Raw genomic sequence first — 24,166 nt, forward strand, 5'->3', positions numbered from 1 at the left:
CGGCTTGCCAATATTTTATTGAAGATTTTTGCATCTATGTTCATCATGGATATTGGCCTGAAGTTTTCTTTTCTCGTTGGGTCTCTGCCGGGTTTTGGTATCAGGATGATGTTGGTCTCATAAAATGATTTGGGAAGGATTCCCTCTTTTTGGATTGTTTGAAATAGTTTTAGAAGGAATGGTACCAGCTCCTCCTTGTGTGTCTGGTAGAATTCGGCTGTGAACCCATCTGGACCTGGGCTTTTTTTGTGAGGTAGGCTCTTAATTGCTGCCTCAACTTCAGACCTTGTTATTGGTCTATTCATAGTTTCAGCTTCCTCCTGGTTTAGGCTTGGGAGGACACAGGAGTCCAGGAATTTATCCATTTCTTCCAGGTTTACTAGTTTATGCGCATAGAGTTGTTTGTAATATTCTCTGATGATGGTTTGAATTTCTGTGGAATCTGTGGTGATTTCCCCTTTATCATTTTTTATTGCATCTATTTGGTTGTTCTCTCTTTTCTTTTTAATCAATCTGGCTAGTGGTCTGTCTATTTTGTTGATCTTTTCAAAAAACCAGCTCTTGGATTTATTGATTTTTTGAAGGGTTTTTCGTGTCTCAATCTCCTTCAGCTCAGCTCTGATCTTAGTAATTTCTTGTCTTCTGCTGGGTTTTGAGTTTTTTTGATCTTGCTCCTCTAGATCTTTCAATTTTGACGATAGGGTGTCAATTTTGGATCTCTCCATTCTCCTCATATGGGCACTTATTGCTATATACTTTCCTCTAGAGACTGCTTTAAATGTGTCCCAGAGGTTCTGGCACGTTGTGTCTTCATTCTCATTGGTTTCGAAGAACTTCTTTATTTCTGCCTTCATTTCGTTGTTTACCCAGTCAACATTCAAGAGCCAGTTGTTCAGTTTCCATGAAGCTGTGCGGTTCTGGGTCGGTTTCTGAATTCTGAGTTCTAACTTGATTGCACTATGGTCTGAGAGGCTGTTTGTTATGATTTCAGTTGTTTTGCATTTGTTGAGCAGTGCTTTATTTCCAATTATGTGGTCAATTTTTGAGTAGGTGTGATGTGGTGCTGAGAAGAATGTGTATTCTGTGGATTTGGGGTGGAGAGTTCTGTAAATGTCCACCAGGTTTGCTTGCTCCAGGTCTGAGTTCAAGCCCTGGGTATCCTTGTTGATTTTCTGTCTGGTTGATCTGTCTAGTATTGACAGTGGAGTGTTAAAGTCTCCCACTATTATTGTGTGGGAGTCTAAGTCCTTCTGTAAGTCATTAAGAACTTGCCTTATGTATCTGGGTGCTCCTGTGTTGGGTCCATATATGTTTAGGATCGTTGGCTCTTCTTGTTGTATCGATCCTTTTACCATTATGTAATGGCCTTCTTTGTCTCTTTTGATCTTTGTTGCTTTAAAGTCTATTTTATCAGAGATGAGAATTGCAACTCCTGCTTTTTTTTGCTTTCCATTAGCTTGGTAAATCTTCCTCCATCCCTTTATTTTGAGCCTTTGTGTATCCTTGCATGTGAGATGGGTTTCCTGGATACAGCACACTGATGGGTTTTGGATTTTTATCCAATTTGCCAGTCTGTGTCTTTTGATTGGTGCATTTAGTCCATTTACATTTAGGGTTAATATTGTTATGTGTGAATTTGATACTGCCATTTTGATTCTAAGTGGCTGTTTTGCCTGTTAGTTGTTGTAGATTCTTCATTATGTTGAAGCTCTTTAGCATTCAGTGTGATTTTGGAATGGCTGGTACTGATTGATCCTTTCTATGTGTAGTGCCTCTTTTAGGAGCTCTTGTAAAGCAGGCCTGGTGGTGACAAAATCTCTGAGTACTTGCTTGTTCGCAAAGGATTTTATTCTTCCTTCACTTCTGAAGCTCAGTTTGGCTGGATATGAAATTCTGGGTTGAAAGTTCTTTTCTTTAAGAATGTTGAATATTGGCCCCCACTCTCTTCTGGCTTGTAGTGTTTCTGCTGAGAGATCTGCTGTGAGTCTGATGGGCTTCCCTTTGTGGGTGACCCGACCTTTCTCTCTGGCTGCCCTTAGTATTCTCTCCTTTATTTCAACCCTGTTGAATCTGACGATTATGTGCCTTGGGGTTGCTCTTCTTGCGGAATATCTTTGTGGTGTTCTCTGTATTTCCTGCAATTGAGTGTTGGCTTGTCTTGCTAGGTGGGGGAAATTTTCCTGGATGATGTCCTGAAGAGTATTTTCCAGCTGGGATTCATTCTCTTCGTCCCCTTCTGGTACACCTATCAAACGTAGGTTAGGTCTTTTCACATAGTCCCACATTTCTTGGAGACTTTGTTCATTCCTTTTTGCGCTTTTTTCTCTGATCTTGGTTTCTCGTTTTATTTCATTGAGTTGGTCTTCGACTTCAGATATTCTTTCTTCTGCTTGGTCAATTCGGCTATTGAAACTTGCGTTTGCTTCGCGAAGATCTCGTATTGTGTTTTTCAGCTCCTTTAATTCATTCATATTCCTCTCTAAGGTATCCATTCTTGTTATCATTTCCTCGAATCTTTTTTCAAATCTTTTTTCAAGGTTCTTAGTTTCTTTGCATTGATTTAATACATGATCTTTTAGCTCACAAAAGTTTCTCATTATCCATCTTCTGAAGTCTAATTCCGTCATTTCGTCACAGTCATTCTCCGTCCAGCTTTGTTCCCTTGCTGGTGAGGAGTCTTGGTCCTTTCTAGGAGGTGATGTGTTCTGGTTTCGGGTGTTTTCCTCCTTTTTGCGCTGGTTTCTTCCCATCTTTGTGGATTTGTCCGCTGGTCGTCTGCGTAGTTGCTGACTTTTCGTTTGGGTCTCTGAGTGGACACCCAGAATGTTGATGATGAAGTATTTCTGTTGCTTGGTTTTCCTTCTACCAGTCTAGCCCCTTCGCTGTACGACTGTTGAGGTCCGCTCCAGACCCTGCTTGTCTGGGGTGCACCTCTAGTAGCCGTGGCACAGCGAGGGATGCTACCAGTTTCTTTTTCTGCTCTCTTTGTCCCAGGATGATGCCTGCCTAATGACAGTCTTTTGGATATAGAGGGGTCAGGGAGCTGCTTGAGGAGACAGTTTGTACTTTATAGGGGTTTAATTGCTGAGCTGTGCACTCTGTTGTTCATTCAGGGCTGTTAGGCTGCTATGTTTGATTCTGCTGCAACACAGCTCATTAAACAACCCTTTTTTTTTTCTCAAATGCTCTGTGTTGAGGGGTTTGGGCTTTATTTTTGGATGTCCGATCAGGTGTCCTGCGCAGCTCAAAGGCAGACTAGCCACTGTTTGGCTGCCGAGGCTCCGCCCTGCTGTTGTGTGATTCGCGCTGTTCCTGCCGGCTCTGCTGTGGTCTCCGCCTCGCCCTGCGGCGGAGTCTCTTCGTTGTAGCGTGTTGCCTCAGCAACGGCAGGCTGCGTCAGCAGTGGGCGTGTATCTCAGTAGGGACGGGTTGCCTCGGCAACGGCTGGCTGCGTCAGCAGTGGGCGTGTATCTCAGTAGGGACGGGTTGCCTCGGCAACGGCTGGCTGCCTCAGCAGTGGGCGTGTATCTCAGTAGGGACGGGTTGCCTCAGCAACGGCTGGCTGCGTCAGCAGTGGGCGTGTATCTCAGTAGGGACGGGTTGCCTCGGCAACGGCTGGCTGCGTCAGCAGTGGGCGTGTATCTCAGTTGGGGCGGGTTGCCTCGGCAACGGCTGGCTGCCTCAGCAGTGGGCGTGTATATCAGTTGGGGCAGGTTGCCTCCGTAGTGGTGGACGCCCCTCCCCCACAGAGCGTCTCGGACCGTCTGCCCGGGATAGTTTGAAATCGCGGTTTTGTTCGTCCCACTGGGTATCCCAAACGATCTGTCCCTGCAATCCCCTGGGCTGGGCTACTGTGCAAGTCTCGTTCAGTCTCAAGTCCAGCCCTCTCAAGTCTCAGGTTGCCGGTTCAACAAGGCACCGGGACAAGCGCGCCCTGTGGGGATTGCTGGGTAGGGCCTGCCGCCGCCGCCCCGGCTGCCGGCTTCGCCAGGCAGACCTACTGCCTGGCGTCCCGTGTCTTTTTATACTTGGGAGTTTCCCCGTTCTGTGGGCAACAAAGATCAGTCTGGAAATGCAGCACTGACTCACCGTTTGCGAATTCAACGCGGGCTCCAATTCTGGGTTGTTCTCACAGCGCCATCTTGAGTCCCCCTCTCCTTAATTTGATTTTTTAAAAGATTAACTTAACTCCTATTAAACTGATCAGTGTCAGTGGCAGAAAGACAATTGTTTATTTCCCTTTGTGAAAGAGAATGACTTCAACAGTTTTCTCTCTCAGTATTTCACAGTAATCAGTGGAGTAATTCTTTGTGTTTCTCCAGCTGTTCCTGCCATATAGATATTTTCTTTAAGAAAAAAAGGGGAAGGGCCTGGGAGGAAGGTTTATTTATCTAATACAGAAAGGTAATTAATGTTCTTGGAGTGGCCCTGTTTGTTACCACGTTTATCCTATCAGGTAGACCAACAATTATCTAATAAGTGTTTCTGATGTTCTTTCTTTTGACTTACGTTACTTTATTCAGTCATAGGATCCCAGGTACTTCACTCAGGAAAAGTACTTGGATGGGTATTTTCTGAGCCCTTGTACTTCCGAGAACATCTTTCCACTGTCTTTTGGTAAAATGGCTGCCTATACAACTTTGGGGTCATAAGTGTTTTTCTGCAGGCGCCTTAGTATATTGCTCTTTTGTGTTCTGGAATTATTTGTTTGCTTGTTCATTAATTTTTAAAAGGTCAGGTTAAAATTCAGCTTTTATAAATGTCCCGTTTGGTTAGTTTTAATAAATAAATAAGTAAAGAATCCTACAATCCAGTTATTAGAGCATTTCACCAACTCAAAAAATTTTCGTGAATTCCTTGTAGTCAGTCTCTTCCCCCACCTCCAACCTCTGGCCACCATTCATCAGATTTCTATCTTTGAAGCTTCTTTTGGAATGAATTATGTCAGGGCATGATGTATATACAGTAAAATCCACTAATTTTAGTTAAATGTATTTTGACGAATGTATACAGACAACTTATCACCATCACAATCATAATACAAACCGTTCCCCAATCCAGAAGTATTTTTTCATGTTCACTTGTAGTCAATCCCCTCTCCACACAAACTTTTTATTTATCTTGAGTGAATACCTGAGTGAGATTGCTAGATCAAATGTTAAGTTTTTATTTAACCTTATAAGAAATGGCCAAATTGTTGTCCGGTTTCTGTACTATTTTTCATTTCCCTACCCTCACATAATCTTTGATTTCCGAGTGTTCTAGATTCTTGCTGGCACTTACTACTGTCAGTTTTTTTTAAATCCATTCTCTTGTGAGCCAGTATCTAATTGTAGCTTTAATTTGCATTTCTCTGATAATGAATAGTGTTGAGCGTCTTTTTGTGTGTTTGACGTTTGTATAACTTCATGATGAAACATATGCTAAATTATTTTGTCCATTTAAAAATTACATGTATGTCATATTATTGAGACATAAAAGTTCTTTAGATAATCTAGATACAAGTCCTTTATCAGATATATGCTACACACATTTTTTTCAGGCTGTGACTTGTCCTCTAATTTTTTTGACAGTATATTTTGAAAAACAGAAGTTTTTAATTATAATGAAGTTCAATTTATCTAATACTTATTTTATAGTTTAATATTTATTTTATAGTTTATATTTTTTATATCCTACCTAAAAAACTTTACCTAACCCTAGGTCACAAATATTTTTGTACTAGAAGTTTTATACTTGTAGCTCTTATATTTAGATTTGAAATCTCTTTTGAGTCAATTTTTGTATATGACATGAAGTGAAGGTTGAGATTTACTAGTACCATTTGTTGAAAACACCAACTTTTCTTCATCGAATTACCATGGAACCTTTGGGACCAAAAATTAATCATTTCATTGCTCTGTATGTCTTTCTTTATGTTAGTACTACATTGTTTTGATTACTGTAGCTATATAATATTCTTTGAAATTAGATAGTGTGTCTCCCAACTTTATTCTTCTTTTTCAAAATTGTTTTCACTATTAAAGGACATGTTTCTTTAAAAGTAAGCTTTAGGCTATGTTTGCCAATTTCTACTGAAATTTGCAAAAATTTTGAATGGGGTTATGATGAATTTGTAGATAAATTTGAGGAGAACTGACATCTTAACAGTATTTTTTGATCTATGAACATGGTATATTGTTCCATATAACACAGTCTTTGTTACTTCCTCTCAGAAATATTTTGCACCTTTCAGCCTACAATTTTTGCACCTTTTTGTGCATTATATGTTATTTTAAAAGGCATAGTATTTTATTAATTTGAATTTTCAATTGTTAAATAATACAAAATACAATTTCTGTTTTAATATTTCAGCTTGTATCTTGCAAGCTGGCTAAACTAACATATTAGTTCTGGTAGCTTTTTAGTAATTTCTTTGAGATTGTCTACCATAGATTGTCATGTCTGTCAATAAACACAGTTTTATTTTCTTTTCCAGCCTGTATGCCTTTGATTTCCTTTTCTTGCTTTATTGCATTGGCTAGGACCTCCAGAGCAATCTTGACTAAAAGTGCTGAAATCAGATATCTTTGCCTTGCTCCCAAGTTTAGGGGGAAAGTCTTTCACCATTGAGTACGAGAGTAGCTATGAAAATTTTCTAGATTCCATTTATTGGGCTTAGATTTCTAATTTGCTGAGAGTTGTCATTATAAATGATGTTAAATTTTGCCACTGTTTTTTTCTGCATCTATTGAGGAGACCATATTGATTTTTTAAAAAATCTATTGATAGGAAGAATTACATAAATTGACTGTAGAACCAACATTCCATTTAAAGGATGGGCCCCATTTGGTCATGCCATATTGTCTTTTTAAATATATTACTCAATTTTATGTCCCAGTATTTTATTGAGAAATTTGATGTTTATGATCATAAAGCTTCTAGTTCTCTAATTTTTCTTTCCTTATAATGCTTTGTTTTGTTTTGCCATTATGTAATGGGTTGATAAAATGAGTTGGAAAGTGTTTTCTTAATATTCCAAAAGAGCTCATATAAAACAACTCATGTTCTTATTGAACATTTTCATAGAGTAATATTTGTTTTGACTGATCTCTTCGGATGAAATATGTGTTCATCTATACTCTCATTAAGCAGTCAGTTGTCTCATAAAGATATTTTAAAATCTTTAAAATTACGTTTCATTTACATTATGTTTAAAAATAATTTCTACAATGTACATTTCTTTTTGTAGATTTATCATTCTGCTTGCCATCATGTTTCTTCTGTCTGAAGAATGTTACAGGTCTACTAGTCGTAAAACTTTCAGTCTTTGTCTGAAACATGTCTCATTTTCCTTCCACTTTTGAAGGATGTCTTCACTGGTACAGAATTCTACTTAAAAGCTTTTTCCCCCTAGTACTTCAACATGTTCTATTTTCTTTTGTTTAACTTCAGATTTAAAAAATCTGCTGGTATTTCAGTATTTGTTTCTCTGTCAATAATTTTTCTTTTTCTCTTACTGCCTTTTAGATTTTCTCTTTGTCTTTGGTTTCAGCAATTTGACAATGCTGTGACTAAGTGTATGGCATTTATTTTTTATTTTACTTAGAATTTTCTGAACTTTTTTTTTTTTCTTTTGAGGCAGAATGTCGCTTTTGTTACCCAGGCTGGAGTGCAATGGCGCGATCTCTGCTCACTGCAACCTCCACCTCCTGAGTTCAGGCAATTCTCCTGCCTCAGCCTCCTGAGTAGGTGGGATTACAGGCATGCGCCACCATACCCAGCTAATTTGTTGTATTTTTATTAGAGACGGGGTTTTACCATGTTGACCAGGATGGTCTCAATCTCTTGACCTCGTGATCCACCCTCCTCGGCCTCCCAAAGTGCTGGGATTACAGGTTTAAGCCACCACGCCCGGCCTCTCTGAACTGTTTTGATGTGTGCTTTGTTTTGGAAAACTTTAGCCATTTTTATTTCAGATATGTCTTCTGCCTTATTCTATTTTTCTTTTCTTCTTGGGCCTCCAATTATATACATGTTACATGTTTCATATTGTCTGACATCATTTGTATGCTGTAGTCTTTTTTCCACTATTTTTTCTTCTTTGGGTTTCAGTTTTAATAATTTTACTGACCTACCTCAAAGTTTACCAGTTCTTTCACCTGCTGTGTCTAGTCCTGTCATAAAGTAACCAAAGAACCAACATTTCTATTTGATGTCTGTAGATAGTTTTCATTTTTCTTTTGAAATTACTCAACTGCACATGCATGTTGTCCATCTTGCCACTAGGTTCTTTAATATATTAATTATAGTCATTTTAAAGTTGAGATTTTTGTAAATCATCTGCCTTTTTCTTGTTGACGGGCTGTGAGCAGGACACTTGTGGATTTCTACATCTGAATTGGAGGCATCGCTTGTTAGTGTTTAGCTTTGAGGAGAAACACAATAAGACTAACTTAAATTTCTTTCTTGAGATTCTTATAGAATTCTTTCCTACAGTCTGAAGTTTAAAAGAGCTTAGTGGACTATGATTAGGCATGGTTCTCTTTCTTAAGTTTTCTGCGACACCATGCCCATTTTCACTTTTCATATTGAAGACTCTATTTAGAGGAAACGTTTCTCTGTAATTTTTTGATTAATGACGTTGATTTTTTTCACATGATTTAATTTTTCACAGACTTTAACTTTCAGCTGTCTTTCATGTCTCCTTTCTTTTTCATAATTTTTCTCTCTACATTTTTTGAGTTCTGATACAGTTCTAGAGTTTCTCATTTCAAGAACGATGAAACCAACGAATATTTATTGAGAAGTTATTGTGTACTAGGGATTATACTAGTTTATATCTATCTATACTAGTTATAAAATATAATTAATAAAATATAAATTATCATTTAGTATAATTTGATAATAAATTACAATATCAATAATATTAAAATCATACATAATTATATGCAAAAGTGTACATAATAAATACAGACTAAAATATATTTATTATTACAGTCAGAACTCTTTTTTTTGAATGGAGTTTTGCTTTTGTTGCCCAGGCTGGAGTGCAATGGCGTGATCTTGGCTCACCGCAACCTCTGCCTTCTGGGTTCAAGCGATTCTCCTGCCTCAGCCTCCCGAGTAGCTGGGATTACAGGCACGCGTCAACATGAGATTTATTCTCTTAACTTTTTGTGTGCAATTCAGTATTGTTATCTACAGGTGTAATGGTGTACAGCAGATCTCCAGAGTTTTTTTTGCACTATTATATATTTTTTATATAATTTATTTCATGTAGCATAACTGTGACACAAGTACTATTATTACCCTAAGTTTACAGTTATAAATTCTATTTCCTGCGTTGTTCGCTATTTGGTCTACCACTAAATTGCAGTTTGAAATTTGGCATTCATATTATTTGTCCTTCATAATTCCTTGCTTAGCTTTAAAGCTGAGACTTTAAATCAGATATTTTCTAAAAATTTCTTTTTGTGATGTAAATGTGCTTTAGAAAGCTTCCATTAGAGGTCTCTTTAGAGAAATATCTCATTTTAAGAATGTTTTTTGTTTGCCTTGTGTTTTTTTCTCATTTAGCAGTGAGAATATGTCTTTGATAACCTAGTATTTTCTCTGCTCAGTTCACAGACCTGTTTTGTGTTTGGCCTGCAGAATGTTTAAATTTTTTTAGAGCCAACATTTAATATTAGGACAGTCAGTGTAAAAATATGATTTTCCTACTTCTCTTTAACAATGTGACGATCTGGTAACACTGGGCTCACTTTCCCATTTGGTAACAACCTGCTGGCATTGAATAGTACCTCACAGCTACCACAAGCTCACAGGTCTCATCATGTCCTATCATCTTTTATACCTGACCCACATAATGTATTTATATCACTTGTCTGCCCACATTGATGTTAGATTTTGTGACTTCTGTCTTATAGTCAAGATAGAATTGAACTGGTTTCTCTTAGGGAATTGTAAGGCTCCTTGGTCAGATCTTTTCATAGGTACCTCATGTCTAAAACACAGGAAGAGAGGAAAATGAAACAAAGCATGTTCCAGTAATACACTGCTAGTTCAGAGATAATTTTCCCAGGGAAATTGTCTTATTGATGGAGTTTTAGAAAGTTATGTCAGGAAGCACATCACAGGAAGTTGATATGAATGAAATGCTCGGGACAGTGCTTATCTCTGTTTTACCCTCCTGGTTATAACTTCTGCATCCATGACCTGACTGAATAAATCCTGCTGCGTCTAAGACGACAGGAGTTGCTGCAGACTGCCCATCCACAGACATGCAAGGCCAAGTGGTAAAATGTCTGCTAACCCCTTGGTCTACACTCACTTTCAGCCCTTCTGCCTCTCGTTTAGGTGGTGTTAGCTGGGTTCTTTTCCTATTTACTTCCTCAATACACTACTGTCTTCAAATGGAGAGAGGGAATTGGAGTTAGATCTTACAATCTTCTTTCAGTCTAGACCCATCTGTAATGTAAGGTCTAGCATAAATTCCTCAGGGTCTGTGACTTATGCACAGGTAACTTGCTCTGGTTTCCAATGTGGGTTCAGGCTTTTCTCTTTTTGAATATTTTATTGGACACTTAATAAGCTCCAGGGAGAGGGAGATCAAGTTCCTGGTGTTCTTGATATTTTGACTGGGACCCCACACTTTGTCAGTCCTGAGAGCAAACAGCATCTGATGTAAATATTATTCTCTTTGATTGATAGAAATGGGAACATGCAAGCTTTCTGTAACTGATGCAGAAGCTGAACAGTTCATATTCTGTGATAGTCAACATATATTTATTTGTTTAGCAACAGCTCTGCCAGGTCCTGTAGAGATATGAGAGGAGGAAAATACAGTCCTTTCCCCTCAGGAACTTAACATGCCTTTGACAAATGCTGAGCACCCATAATTTTCAGCTCAGATACAAAGTAACGTACAGTCATGGACTATTACACAAGTTTTTCTTATGAAATTCTTAAAGAGTTTTAGAAATTACTGAAGAATCTGGTATTCAAAAAAATTAGAGTATTTTGGATTTTTACCTAGTTTCTGGTCAGGTACTGATACTCCTTCACCTCCCCAAATGTGGCTCCATTTTTATATCAGACATTGGTAATTGGTCACAGCATTTTTTTTCTAACTGAGGTCATAGTACCTCGGACTCTATTTTCTCTATCCTGGGCTGAGACTTTTATTTCTGTTTTCTATTCAGTTTATGGCTTGTTACAAAGGTGTAAGTAATTGTTAGATCAGAATAAATAGATTGCATTTTGAAAGCACACCATTAACTCTGTGATGGAAATAAACACTTCAAGGACTCTGGGGTTTACTTAGGTGTTGAAACAGGCTTTTGACCAGTTGGAACTGGGGTACTTTGGGAAGGTTTATTTCATCTCAGGGAGGTACTGACTTCCCTTGCTCAGCATAGAACAAAGATCACTTGCAATAAATAGTATAGCGTGTTATAACAAAACCTAAATGTTCTAACTATATTTTGAAACAGTTTTTGGTAAAAAATAGAGCAATTTGAATTTCTCCCTTCTCATTAGTAAGTCCTGAGTTTTCTGATGGTCTCAGATTGACTCTCCGCTTTAAGATGCAGTACCTATTAAATGCTGTGAAATGAATGAATGTGGTTAGTAAATTGTCAAGAGGGTCCTTAGGAAACAAGAAGAGCTCGCCCATCTTCAGTCTAACTCCCACTTACCCAGAGCCGTGATTCTACTTCTTGCTGAACGATGCTTTTGTTTATACCTTTTATGCTTACTCTTTGCATTGCTGGAATTTATTTTTTTTCCTTTCATCTCTAGTGCGTCGTGATGGATTGATGGATCCTTGTGAACCGTTTCAGCATGTCAGCTGCCTTGCTAGAGATATATTTTTCTGTATGGTTCATAATATATATGTATATTGATTTATTGCCTTAATTTTTATTATTATCACTTGGCAGAAGCAGATTGCAAGACCATGAGTTAATTTTGTCCTCTGGAATATTAATTAGGGAAAGAACATTTGATTCCTCTTTTAATTTCATATTCTCTTTGAGACTCATCCAAGTTGGTATCAAGTAACATATAAATGGACTCCCTCATTGATTTAAGTAGTATTTGACAGTGATATACGGAAACAACCGGAATATTTGCTCCTTGGAGAAATAGCTCAGTAGTTAATTAACTGGGCTTTCTGTATCTGGATAAACTATGATTTCTATTTTTTATTATCCTTTACAAAGAGATTCTTTTTTATTGATGGCAAGAGGATCCAGAGGTTGAAGCATATTATTGTAATTTAATGTCTCTAACGAATCATTAACAACTGCTTGTGGGAGAGCTTTTCCCGTATTTCTTCTGGGCCCTATAGGATTGCAGCCTAAAATCATGGTACTTTACAGGCAGTCAGGATTTAAAATCTAATTGTAAATGTAAAACTCATAGTTTTAGATATTGTTTAATGCTGAAGTGGACCTCAGATGCCTCCTAGGCCAGTTTCTTCATTTTGTTATTTAAAATGAGGAAATGAATATCCAAAGAGAGATGAAGTAATTTACTCCACATCACACATCGCAGATCTCAGCTCTGTGTCTTCCTTTTGTGCCGTCCTCACTCCCACACTTGAAGTGTAAATATATTTATCTCGTTGAGAAAACAATTCACAGAATATAAGATACCTTGCAGGTCAATGATGCTTTAATCTACAAAGTAACTTCCCAAGTGTCTTCTCATTTGCCCCTTACTATATCTCCATGTAACAGACAAGGAAGATATCAACATTCCTATTTTCCAGTGGTGAACTTGAAACACAGAATGCTTATTTGCCTAAGGGTGCATGACTAATTCCTATTATTTTTTTCCATTGTAAAATGGATTAGTAATACCTACCCCGCATGTAGATGTTGTATGAAGAAAATAATATTAAATCAATAATGTCTATAAAGTGCCTGGCTGAAGTCTATAAAATTCCTGCTAAGTGGTGTGGGAGGCTGAATTCTAAGATGGCCCAAAGACGCCTACCTCCTGTGTACATTCCTTGTACAATTTCCTTCCCTTGAGTGTAGGCAGGACCTGTGAAAGGGATGGGATATTACTCCTGTGATTAGCTTATATTATCTGGCAAGGTTGAAAGGATTTTGCAGGTGTAGTTATGGCCCCTAATCAGGTAACTTTAACTCAAATTAAAATTTAACTTAAGAGGGAGATTATTCTGAGTGGGTCTGACCTAATCAGAAGAGCCCTGGGGATCCAGAAGTCAGGGACAGAAAACGCAGTAGAGACCCTCCCTCCCTTATGGGCCTGGAAGAAGTAAACAGTCAGGGTATTAACTGCTCATGGAGGTAGCCATATGGCAGAGACCAGGGGGTGGCCTTTAGGAGCTAGAGCAGGTCCCAGTGGATAGCCATCCAGGAAACAGGGACGGCAGTCCCACAGCCAGAGGGAACTGAGCTCTGCTCACTACCAGTGAGCGTGGAAGAGGACCTTGAGTGTCAGATAAGATCGGAGGTCCAGCCAACACTGACATTTCAGTCTAGTGAGACCCTGGGCAGAGGACCTAGCTGCACCCTGCTCAGGCACCCTACGTAGGAAACTGAGATCATACATTTGTGTTATTTTAAGCCACTAAATTTGCAGTAATTTGTTACATGGCGGTAGAAAACTAACAGCAATGATAACTATTATTAGCATAAATAGTTGATGGTTATAATGACTGTAAACACAATCCTAATAATGTTAATAGCAATAAATTTGAAAGTAAAACCTAAGTTTTAACTCACTTTTTCTTTTATCAGACTTCACATTATATTTTATAGCTAGAATTGCGTCATTTCTAGCTGCAAGAGACTAGGATTAGTAAATCTTTTAGCTGTCTGAACAAATTGTGAGGAAATAGCTGCTATGAGGAAGAAGGGGAAACGGATCTCAGATAGGCAGCTCTTGCTTTCTGTCTTGCCTCCCCTCCTGGTCAGCTAAAAAGTAGAATTGACCCTCAAACCCTGTTACTGCTGGATTATTATGATCCTCAAGCTTGACAGTGTTGGCTGACACTGACTTGGGGGAGAAGCAGGAAGAATGTTGATAGCTCAGAAGTTGTTCAAAATGGAATTGCAATTGTTGAGTGAAGTGAGATTTGGACTCGGGTTTCGGTAATGAGCCCAGAGAGCATGCCAGGGTCCAATCCAGGAAATGTAGCGACTGATGAGGAGTGAGGGATACACTGAGGAGAGGACAGGAAAGGGTAGCATTCTGGACCTGGTAATGATGAAAGACAAAACTTGTTTCAGTGACACAAGCCAAAGTTTATCTTCTCTCTTCCAGAATCCTGAGGACATTATCCTATTGATGTTCATCCAATCCTTGTTTTCTTCTCTGTGTAACCAATTCTATCTGAAAAATATAGATACTTACCAGGATAACTAGTGAAGTAAAAGCCTCTGTTTTCTCATGTGTAAAATGGGCAATACTTTTACCTTCAAAGTGTTTAAAAAACTATGTATAGTAGTGAATTTTTTTTTCTTTTCTTTTCTTTTTTTTTTCTTTTTTTAAGACAGAGTCACTCTGTCACCCAGGCTAAAGTGCAGTGGTACAATCTTGGCTCACTGCAACCTCTGCCTACCGGGTTCAACTGATTCTCCTGCCTCAACCTCCTGAGTAGCTGGGATTACAGGTGTGCACCACAACACCAGGCTAATTTTTGTATTTTTGTAAAGGTGGAGTTTCACCGTGCTGGTCAGGCTGGTCTTGAACTCCTGATCTCCTGATCCACTTGCTTTGGCCTCCCAAAGTGCTGGGATTACAGGCGTGAGCCACCATGCCCGGCCTGGTGGTGAATGTTACGTGGCCAGTCAGGTAGTCACTGCCAAGTGCATGGGAACTGTGGCTCTTGTTGCTTGTACACACTTTTCATTGTTCCTTGAAGTCATAGACTGCGGTTTATATATGTTTCTTTTTTATGTCCTATTAGTGTAGTCTCAAGTCTGTCACATAAAAGACATGCTATAAAAAATCTTGGATTGAGTAATTACAAATAACTTGCAAAAGGGCAATGAGAAGGAAAGTAAATGTTAATCTTTTCCCTGAAGTACACATATTTCTGTGTGTGTGTGTGTGTGTGTGTGTGTGTGTGTGCATCTCTGCATATTTATCCATGTAGATATAGATTGACTGGGATACATGGGACCTGTTATTCTGTCTTGCCAGCTAACAATCTCATTTTTCTTCAGTGCCAATCTCTAAAAGTGAAATATTGTCTTGATTCGTAAACATATTATGTTTTTCACCAAAATGAAGAAACAGTATGAAACAAGAAGAATCTACTTTTAGCAGACAGTGAAGTCTGACTTGCCATATGTGTTAACATAATTGTTCATTTATTTATAAGACACATAGTGACCTATAAGTTAGGGTCAGTGCAAGGGGGAGCCCTTCCCAGGGTGTTCAAAATCCATGAGGAAAACAGACAAGAGCTGCTAGACGGGTGCACTCTAGGGGTTGGGAGATGCCAGAGCCTAGTAGGACCATACTCTGTAGGCCATGTATGAAGAGGAGAGGGCACACAATTCAAGGGACTGGGTGACACATCTTTCGTTACTAAATTTCATGAACTTTATGGGCCCAGTGCTCCTTTTACTTAAAGATGGGATTCATGTCAAAAATAGACCTAGAAATAGGAGTTATACAGAGTCAAAGTGGTACAATCTAGTTCTTATTTTAGGATGTATAAAAGCCTCAATCTAAAAAAATGCCCCTATGTTTAATGCGACAAAAAAATCAGTTTCTTGTAAAATAAAGTATTTAAACCTGATATGAAAGGCATAGCAAAGTGAGAGTCTGGCCTGTTGATATTCACTTTATAACCAAACCCTCAGTTAGTCTGTCCCATAAATTCCAACATAAGAGATAAAATTTCTAAGGAAAAAAATGCTGGAATTCAGACTGTGTTCAGAGTGTGCTTTTGTACAAAGCCAAACTGCCCTATCCATTCTCAAAAGGTAATTCCCAAATGCATGTGAAATCGACCACAGAATTGCAGGGCTATTAGACAGTTTTATTTCTACCTCATAAAAATATTTCAAAACCTGTGGGAGTTTTATGAAACCAGCATTCATCAATCCTTATCATTCCCGATTTTGAGGCCCGTGAGATGCATCTCAGAGCAATTAGAGATGTTAATTTTGAAGCAGACTGTCACATGATAAATGCTTCATTATCTGTGGGCGATAGACCGTTTAAACGTTATCTCTTTCCAAAATCTTTATTTTTATGTATATGTACGTGTATGCATTTGTGTGTCCATGTGTGTATAATAAATAGATAATACCTGCAAAACAAACCTTGAGACTAATACCTACACGTTTCAAAAATGAAAGTTTATATTAAAAACTCTGTAGAAATGCCAGTCAGGACTTCCTTCTTCCTTTCTTCTCCTCTTTGTAGGAGCGAAGCTGTCTGAGCCCTGAGCAGTCTTCCAGATACAATGCACAATGTACTTGGTAATTTTTCTTCAAAATCCCTCAGTTGGTCTCTTTTCCCTCAAATGTCAGTATTTCTTCCTCATTCTCCAAATAAAAATTAAAATAAAAACATCCTCAATTGTATTTTCTTTTTCTTATTTATCTCTGACTTGACAAATTCAACTCCTTGAAATTGAGCTATTTGGCTCTAGATGCCCCTGATGCTGCTGAAACCTCCCCCTACCCTCAAATCAATGTCAGTGTGGTCCTTTCCAGGTGTCTTCTGTGGTCAGGGCAGACCTGTCTGAAGAACCTGGTCAGGGCACATGGCCTGGGCCCTGTGGGAGGAATTAACAACCAGACAGCCTGGGGACTCATCAGGAATTTATGGAGAGAGGGACACAGAAATGCAGCAAAGGTCATTTGTGTTGATCCCATCCTCACCCAAATATGACTTCTTAGAAGAATTAAAAGTAGTTCCTTCTTAGATTCAGTGTGTTTATTAGTTGCATGGTGTGTGTGTGTGTGTGTGTGTGTGTGTGTGAACTGTGGAGCTGTTAAAACAGTACTATATTTCCATTCAATAAAAATGTAAGAATAAAAGTGTTCTTCAGGTTTCTCTTTCTTCCTTCTCTTTCAGGCAAGCTTATATCTTAACTCTCCAAAACAGGTATCTGTCCCATTTAAAAATAATTTGAGCAAAGGAAAGGCTACTGTTTTCCTGATGGTCATTTCAGTATTTAGTCATTAATGTCAGGAACTTCTTCTCTCAATTATAGTCAGATTCTATGACTGATGCTGAAGCCTATCTCCTTTTGTTTGGCTTTCAGGGTCACTGACTGCTTCTCTTCTAGTACAGAAAATTATAGGATGGTAAAAGATAAAGATTTCCTTCAAGTGTATTTTCTTTAAGATTAGCTCTTTCCAATTCTGTTATCTATTCAGATAATTCTTCTGCCTGTTCTATGAGTCCTACCTTCAGAATGACACCTGGCCATTCTCATCCTGCAGCGTAACCAAGCCCACGCTTGAGAGCAAGTTTATGCGCCTGGTGAAGCATTGCACACTTCTATGACTGGAAATGTCCGCCCTCCAGCTCATTCCTATCGTCTTTTGCAACCCAGCTCCAGTACTTGGTTTTCCATGAAGCTGCCTCTAAGCCCATGGCCAATAAAATTGATGACTTCTTCCTCTGAGGCATTGCGCTACCTGTGTTTCAAGAAGCGCTCAAGTAGGCAGATACCTCGATAGCTATCCAAACACTGTTGTGTGGAGGGATGCATAAATGAATGAAACAGCCCATAAAGCAGGGAACTTGTAAGATACGGTGATCATTTAAACATCCTAATACTTTTTAAAATGAAAAGGGTGAGATGTCTCCATATTTTGCACAGTTAGCTATGTACACATTTAAGGTGGTAGGGTACATGGAACATTACATTCAAGACTGTGGAGGCTCGTACTGGTCTTACCACCTTGGGCAAGTCTCTTTCTTCCTGCCTCGTTACTTGATCAATAACTTGAGAAGGTGAGACTAGCTCAGTTATGAGGTTCTTTCCAACTCTAATCTTTCTTGAAGATGCTGTGATTGTGACAAATGGCAGTCTGCACACAAAGGGATAACCTTTGATGCTGATCATCAGGTAATCTTTCTTGTCCTTGATTCCTTGAGAAATCAACCTCCAATTTGAGAGAGGGTTGTGTGTGTGTGTGCGTGTGTGCGTGTGTGTGTGTGTGCATCAGTTGAAAAAGTGAACAGTTAGGAACTTGGAGATTGAGGGTGTTTCCAGGAGAGAGCTTCAGAAGATCCAGGTAGTCTAATTTGTGACCATGTGTCAAAACATAGGGAAGGTCAGTTTTTTCCTGAGAAAGAGTTGTGTGGAAGTCAGGTTGGGCAAGAAAACATGAAAATTAGCATCTGGAATAGGGACTCCTTAACACCTTCTGTCTCATCCTTTTCTTTTCTTTTTTTTTTCACGGAGTCTCAGTCTTATCACTAGGCTGGAGTGCGATGGCATGATCTTGGCTCACTGCAACCTCCACCTCCTGGGTTCAAGCGATTCTCCTGCCTCAGCCTCCTGAGTAACTGGGACGACAGGTGCGCACCACTATGCCCAGCTCATTTTTGTATTTTTAGTATAGACAGAGTTTCACCATGTTGGCCACGATGTTCTTGATGTCTTGACCTCATGATCTGCCCACCTCAGCCTCCCAAAGTGCTGGGATTACAGGTGGGAGCCACCACGTCTGGCCTCATCTTTTTCTTGGAAGAGTAAGTGTTCCTGCAGGCATCACTTTACTTTGTACTGTTGAAGGACATATACATCCTTCTCTCTGCCCCTGTGACCACCTTGCCATTTACCCCTATTCAACAATTTACCCACAACCTATTTGTTATGCTTAATAAGAATCATATGTAATGGAAGAATGAATACAGACTTCTAATACAGGACAGAAACCAGGAGTGTAACAGCTGTCCTTGGTGTTTTTGTTGGAAATGTTTGACTAAATATTGAAGTAGAAAATGAGAGGAGATTTAGACAGAGTATTGGGGGAATAAAAGTAGGTAAACTCAATTATCAAAATATATTTACAGCGTGGACTTCATTTATTGTCAACAAAGACCATCCATCATGGATACCCTTTCTTTTCCAATTAATAAAAGACTAACAGTTACTTTCAGCTTTGCAAGTGGTGAGGCTGTTTTAAATCTCATTAAGAAAGTTCCGTTTTTACAGAATAGGAAGCTGAACCACTGAGAAATTAAATGCCTTCTATGGAAAAGTTTATTTCAGCGATGGGTGGGCTGGAACCAACTTCTGCCAACACTTGTTCCCATGACCTTTTCTCTGTTCCATGCCGTGAGAATTATATCTCTGGTCTTAGTTACTCATTCCTCAGAGGAATTTCTTCCAGGGTGTGCATGGATATGGGCTACATATGAGAGAAAAGGCTGCACCTTCACAAAAATCATCAATTAAATACCCAGCACTGGTAAGTGCAGAGGAATCAATTACACGAAATCGCAGTTAGCAGGTTCTTCTCCTTTGGAAAATGTTTCCTGTTTATTGTGTGACAGTCAAGTATGAAATGAAATAATAGAAGCCCTAGGTGGATGGACAGAGCAGGGTGGAGTCGATGTGAGGATGGAAGAGCCAGCCCTATCTGCCCTGCACTGCCCTTCCAGAAGAAGGACCATGTTCTGCATTTCTTGGTGTGCAGGGATCCGCTTAAATGCCATTCCCTTGACTCATGTGAGCCTCTGCTTCCTGATCTGTGGCCCCTCGTGTGCTCTGTGGGCAGCTCATTGTCCCCTCACCTGTCATACCCTGACTGCAGTTATGTGTCTTTCCTTTCCAAGAAGCTGTCTGTCCTGTTTTTGGTTATGCTTGTGGGTACCTGGCACATGGTAGATAGGGATGAATGGATGCTTGTTGCATGGGCTCTTGGGAAAGCATAAAACTCAAGTTTCAGAATAATTTTCCCATTACTGGGGGTACTATTTCAAGGAATAATGAGAAGCACATAGTCAACATAATCAAGAGCTTGCCTTTCCTCTGATAATCTCACCACTTCCTCAGCATTTCACTGCCTGATCCACATTTGATGAAAGCGACTCAATTCCTTTATTTTCTTTTCTTGCTGAACATTCTTGTCCACACGAGTCATTATGAAAGCGGAAACCTTGTAGTCATTCTCACAAGGATATGTCAGTGTGCTAACGTTTGTGCCAGGTACCGGGGCAAGAAACACGCAAGGCTGCCCCTTGTTGGAGAGTTCAGTGTCTAATGGGAAGTCACTGAGAGGTGCCTAAGGTGTCACAGGGGATGGGCACTCATATGAGATGCTGCTTCAGGGATGGTGGTGCTGGTAGCATCTTGAAGGGGATTGTGCCTTAATCCCCAATGTAATGGTATTGAAGGTGAGGGCTTTGTGAGGCGATTACAGGTACTGAGGGAGAAGTCCTCATGAATAGGATTAGTGCCCTGGTAAAAGAGGCCCTAGAGTGCTCTCTTGCGTTTTCTACCACCTAGGAACACAGCAAAAAAACACCATCTAGGAATCAGGAAGCAGGGCTGCCCAGACAGCAAACCTTCTTCCTGCACTTTTACCTTGAGCTTTCAGCCCCGAGAACTGTGAGAAATAAATTTCTGTGGTTTATAAGCCACCCAGTCTATGATATTCTATCAGCCCAAACAGACTAGGAGAGTATAGTAGCCTTCGAGGGCAACTGGATCAAGGGGAAGGAGGACTTTTTATTTTTTAAAGATGTCAGCAACTGGCTGGGCATGGTGGCTCATGCCTGTAATCCCAGAACTTTGGGAGGCCAAGACAGGCAGATCACCTGAGGTCAGGAGTTTGAGATGAGCCTGACCAACATGGTGAAACCTCATCTCTACTAAAAATACAAATATTAGCTGGGTGTGGTGGCATGCATCCCTAGTCCCAGCTACTTGGGAGGCTGAGACAGGAGAATCACTTGAACCCAGGAGGAGGAGGAGGTTGCAGTGAGCTGAAATCACACCACTGCACTCCAGCCTGGTGACAGAGAAAGACTCCATCTAAAAAAAAAAAAAAAAAAAAATCTGCAACTTAAGCATTTTTATAGGCAGGGCAGAGGGGACCAATAAAAATAGAATAGGACATCGTAGTTGGGCTCAGGAAGCAGGAAGTACACCTCCTTCTTGGATACTGGAAGGGAAGGTATTGCTGATGAAAACCCCAAAGTGAGAAGAGATTCATGGAGGATGCTTCATCACTGGGTTTGAGCTTTTCAACACAATTGGTGGGAAAGACATCTGCACAGAATCAGAAAAATAATGAATGCAGCCACGGTACCTTAGGGCGCTGGAAAAGGCACTGCACCCGGCCCTCGGGGAAGCTGATCTGAGAGGCACGCAGGGCGTCTCAGTGTAGGGAGCTGTGTGGAGATGCATCTGGAGGCAGTGAGTCTTACTTCCTGACTTTGTAGCCCTGCAGCTCAACAGCCTCAGCGAGAGTCAGCTCCCTGCAATTTGCTTTCCAGGTACTGCTCTCTGGTGTTTAGACTTCCACAATGGGAAAGATGAAAGAAATATATTTTGGCCGGGTACAGTGGCTCACACCTGTAGTGTACAGTTAGTCAAAACTCCCCCCACCCCAATCCTTTATCAAAATCAATGTTTAGAAACCAGCAGGGTGAGTTTTTTGTCTGCCAACCAGATGCTTATATGTCCATGGGCAGGAATGATCACAAGAATAACTCATCCATCCAGCTGGACTTGGGGATGTTTCTAAATGTTTGATAGAGATCCTGCTATTCACTCAGCTAACTGACATCTTTTCTTTAGGAACCGTGGAGCACGCAACACATCCCGGCACTGTTTTCAGCCTTCTGTGGCCTCTTGGTCGCCCTTTCTTACCATCTGAGCCGGCAGAGCAGTGACCCATCTGTGCTCATGTGAGTGATCTACGCCTGTGCTCAGTCATCACTGAGCAGGGGGTTGCGGTTCCCAAAGCTTTGTGCCCTGACTGAGGTGGGGAGAGGGCAATTCACTGCCCGTTGTGATTTGACTCTCATTATTAAACTAGCTGGTCGCTCACTAGAGGAGGGCAGGAGAAATACAGGACCAGCCAGAAACTAGTAACAATTAAAAGTGAACATCCAGCAAACATTTTAGCTTTGCTCTTTTGATTTTGGAGTAAAATGAACAATGGCGGGAACAGACGGTGGCCGATAGCACTTAAGCCCTGTTGTGACTTTCCCTTGAGTGAGTTGGGTGAGAAGCTACCACCTCAACAATACCCCTTCTAGATCCTTTAAGCTGCATCCCTGCATTTACTCTAGGCAGTTACCCTGCAGAGATGAAACCAGCACCTCTGAAAGGAAAGGTTTTTGTTTTATTTTATTGTTTTTGTTGTTGTTGTTGTTCTCAATCTGGATTTAAAGTGAGATTTGCACCAAAGTGTTAAAATGAATGGAATGTGATCCTTAATTAAAATCTTCCCCTTAATCATATCTTTATGTCTTTGGTAATGTGTACTCTGGCACTGGAAATCGTTCATGTGATGCCAAAGTGAGTTTCAGATATTGACAGTAGCATCTTATGCAATGTGTTTAAATTTATGAAAGATTTTGATTTAAGAGAACCATAACTCTTGGAGGACAAGAGACACCATAATTTTAGACTATTAGATGCAGCAGTATGAAAGGCATGAAAAATGGGGAAAAGTTAAATGTGGTTCTCACAGTTTTTAGTGTCAATTGTGTTATTGTAATGTTTACTTTCTGCTGCTAATTGTTTGTGAAGATGAAGCCCTAGTGGGCTGGCAGAGATGAAGGACCTTCCCCATGTCCCACTGCTGACAGTAGAGGGCAATGATACTGCTAAGGTACTTGACTGCTCTCATTAGGGTGCAATTTACAATCAAAACACTATCTTTATGATCACTTGAACATGCATCTCTTTTTATTATATATATGTGTGTGTGCGTGCGTGTGTGTGTGTGTGTGTGTATATATATATTTCTTTTTTTTTTTTTTTTGATATGGAGTCTCACTCTGTTGCCCAGGCTGGCATGCAGTGGCACGGTCTCAGCTCACTGCAACCTCTGCCTCCCAGGTTCAAGCGATTCTCCTGCCTCAGCCTCCCGAGTAGCTGGGATTACGGGCCCTTGCCACCATGCCCAGCTAATTTTTGTATTTTCAGTAGAGACGGGGTTTCATCATGTTGGCCAGGCTGGTCTTGAACTCCTGACCTTGTGATTCACCTGCCTTGGCTTCCCAAAGTGCTGGGATTATAGGTATGAGCCACCACACCCAGCCTACTATAAATTTTTAAATGAAGAGAGCACTTGCTTTTGTCATGTGTGGGTGTGAGATCTAAAGCAAAGTTATTAACTGAAAACACTGTCCCAAGAACACCTTTGATAAAGTGAAATGTATGTGTTTTTCCACTTTCAGGTCCTTCATGCAATGCAGACTGTTTCCTAAATTTTTACATCAAAATCGGGAAGAGTCATCTGCTGACCCTCTCCCCAAGAAGATGAAAGATTCAGTGGTGAGACATTTGCATTGCGTAATGTAGTATAGGAGTGCCTCACCTTTTCAGCAAAGCTCAGGTTCTCAATGGGCTCTAGTCAGGTGGACATGAGAAGGACTAGGACAGAAAGAGACACCTCAGCTTGGTACCTGACACACTGAGCTGTTGAGCTGCCTGCCAGGTGCAGCCCTTTAGAGCATCTTAATGGTGGCTGTTATGCACACATTCATGGGCGCTCAGGTGGCCCTCAGGTGGCTGCAGTTTGCCAGGATAGTCACATGAATCGCATTGTCAGTTTTGCCTAATTACTGGCACCTAACAGCAGGTGGGCTTCGCACAAATGAAAGCTTGTCAGATAAATGTTGCGCCAACCTGCCTTCCTGATGTGGTCCACACATAGCTCTCCTCCACATCTTCTCCCCTCAGCACCATGCTTGATTCATAGCACTCTTTCAAAGTTGATGTCTGCACAGCCATTGCTTGGGCCCCTTGGGCTTTAGACTTATGGCTGGGTCACAGAGTAGAGAACAACCACACTGGGTGAAGCACAGGAGAAGAAAAGGAAGGAGAGGAAGGAAGAAACGAGAGAATCCTACAGCTACAAAATAATGATATCATTTCCTTGTTCACCAGGAAAATGGCTCTGGACAGCTTCAGACATTGCGCAGATGTAGTTTCTTTGATATCAACTTACAAACACTCATACTTCGAAAAGCAATGCTCATTAAT

At 40.2% G+C, this 24,166-nt stretch overlaps 1 protein-coding gene across 8 annotated transcripts in view; it reads left to right on the forward strand.

Moving 5' to 3' along the window:
* Positions 1-24,166, forward strand: part of PCNX2 (pecanex 2) — a 309,710-nt gene that overhangs the window by 94,047 nt on the left and 191,497 nt on the right. For 4 of the 8 annotated variants that reach the window (XM_035280793.3, XM_035280794.3, XM_035280799.3 and 1 more), the window contains exons 16-18: positions 19,332-19,409; positions 21,746-21,855; positions 23,359-23,455. In XM_035280793.3, coding sequence (XP_035136684.3) covers positions 19,332-19,409; positions 21,746-21,855; positions 23,359-23,455 — 285 coding nt within the window. The remainder of the gene's footprint in view (positions 1-19,331; positions 19,410-21,745; positions 21,856-23,358; positions 23,456-24,166) is intronic. The other 4 variants (XM_035280795.3, XM_035280796.3, XM_078357312.1 and 1 more) reach the window with 1 other exon arrangement.

This window comes from Callithrix jacchus, chromosome 19 (genome assembly GCF_049354715.1).
Source record: "Callithrix jacchus isolate 240 chromosome 19, calJac240_pri, whole genome shotgun sequence".
Taxonomy (NCBI): domain Eukaryota; kingdom Metazoa; phylum Chordata; class Mammalia; order Primates; family Cebidae; genus Callithrix; species Callithrix jacchus.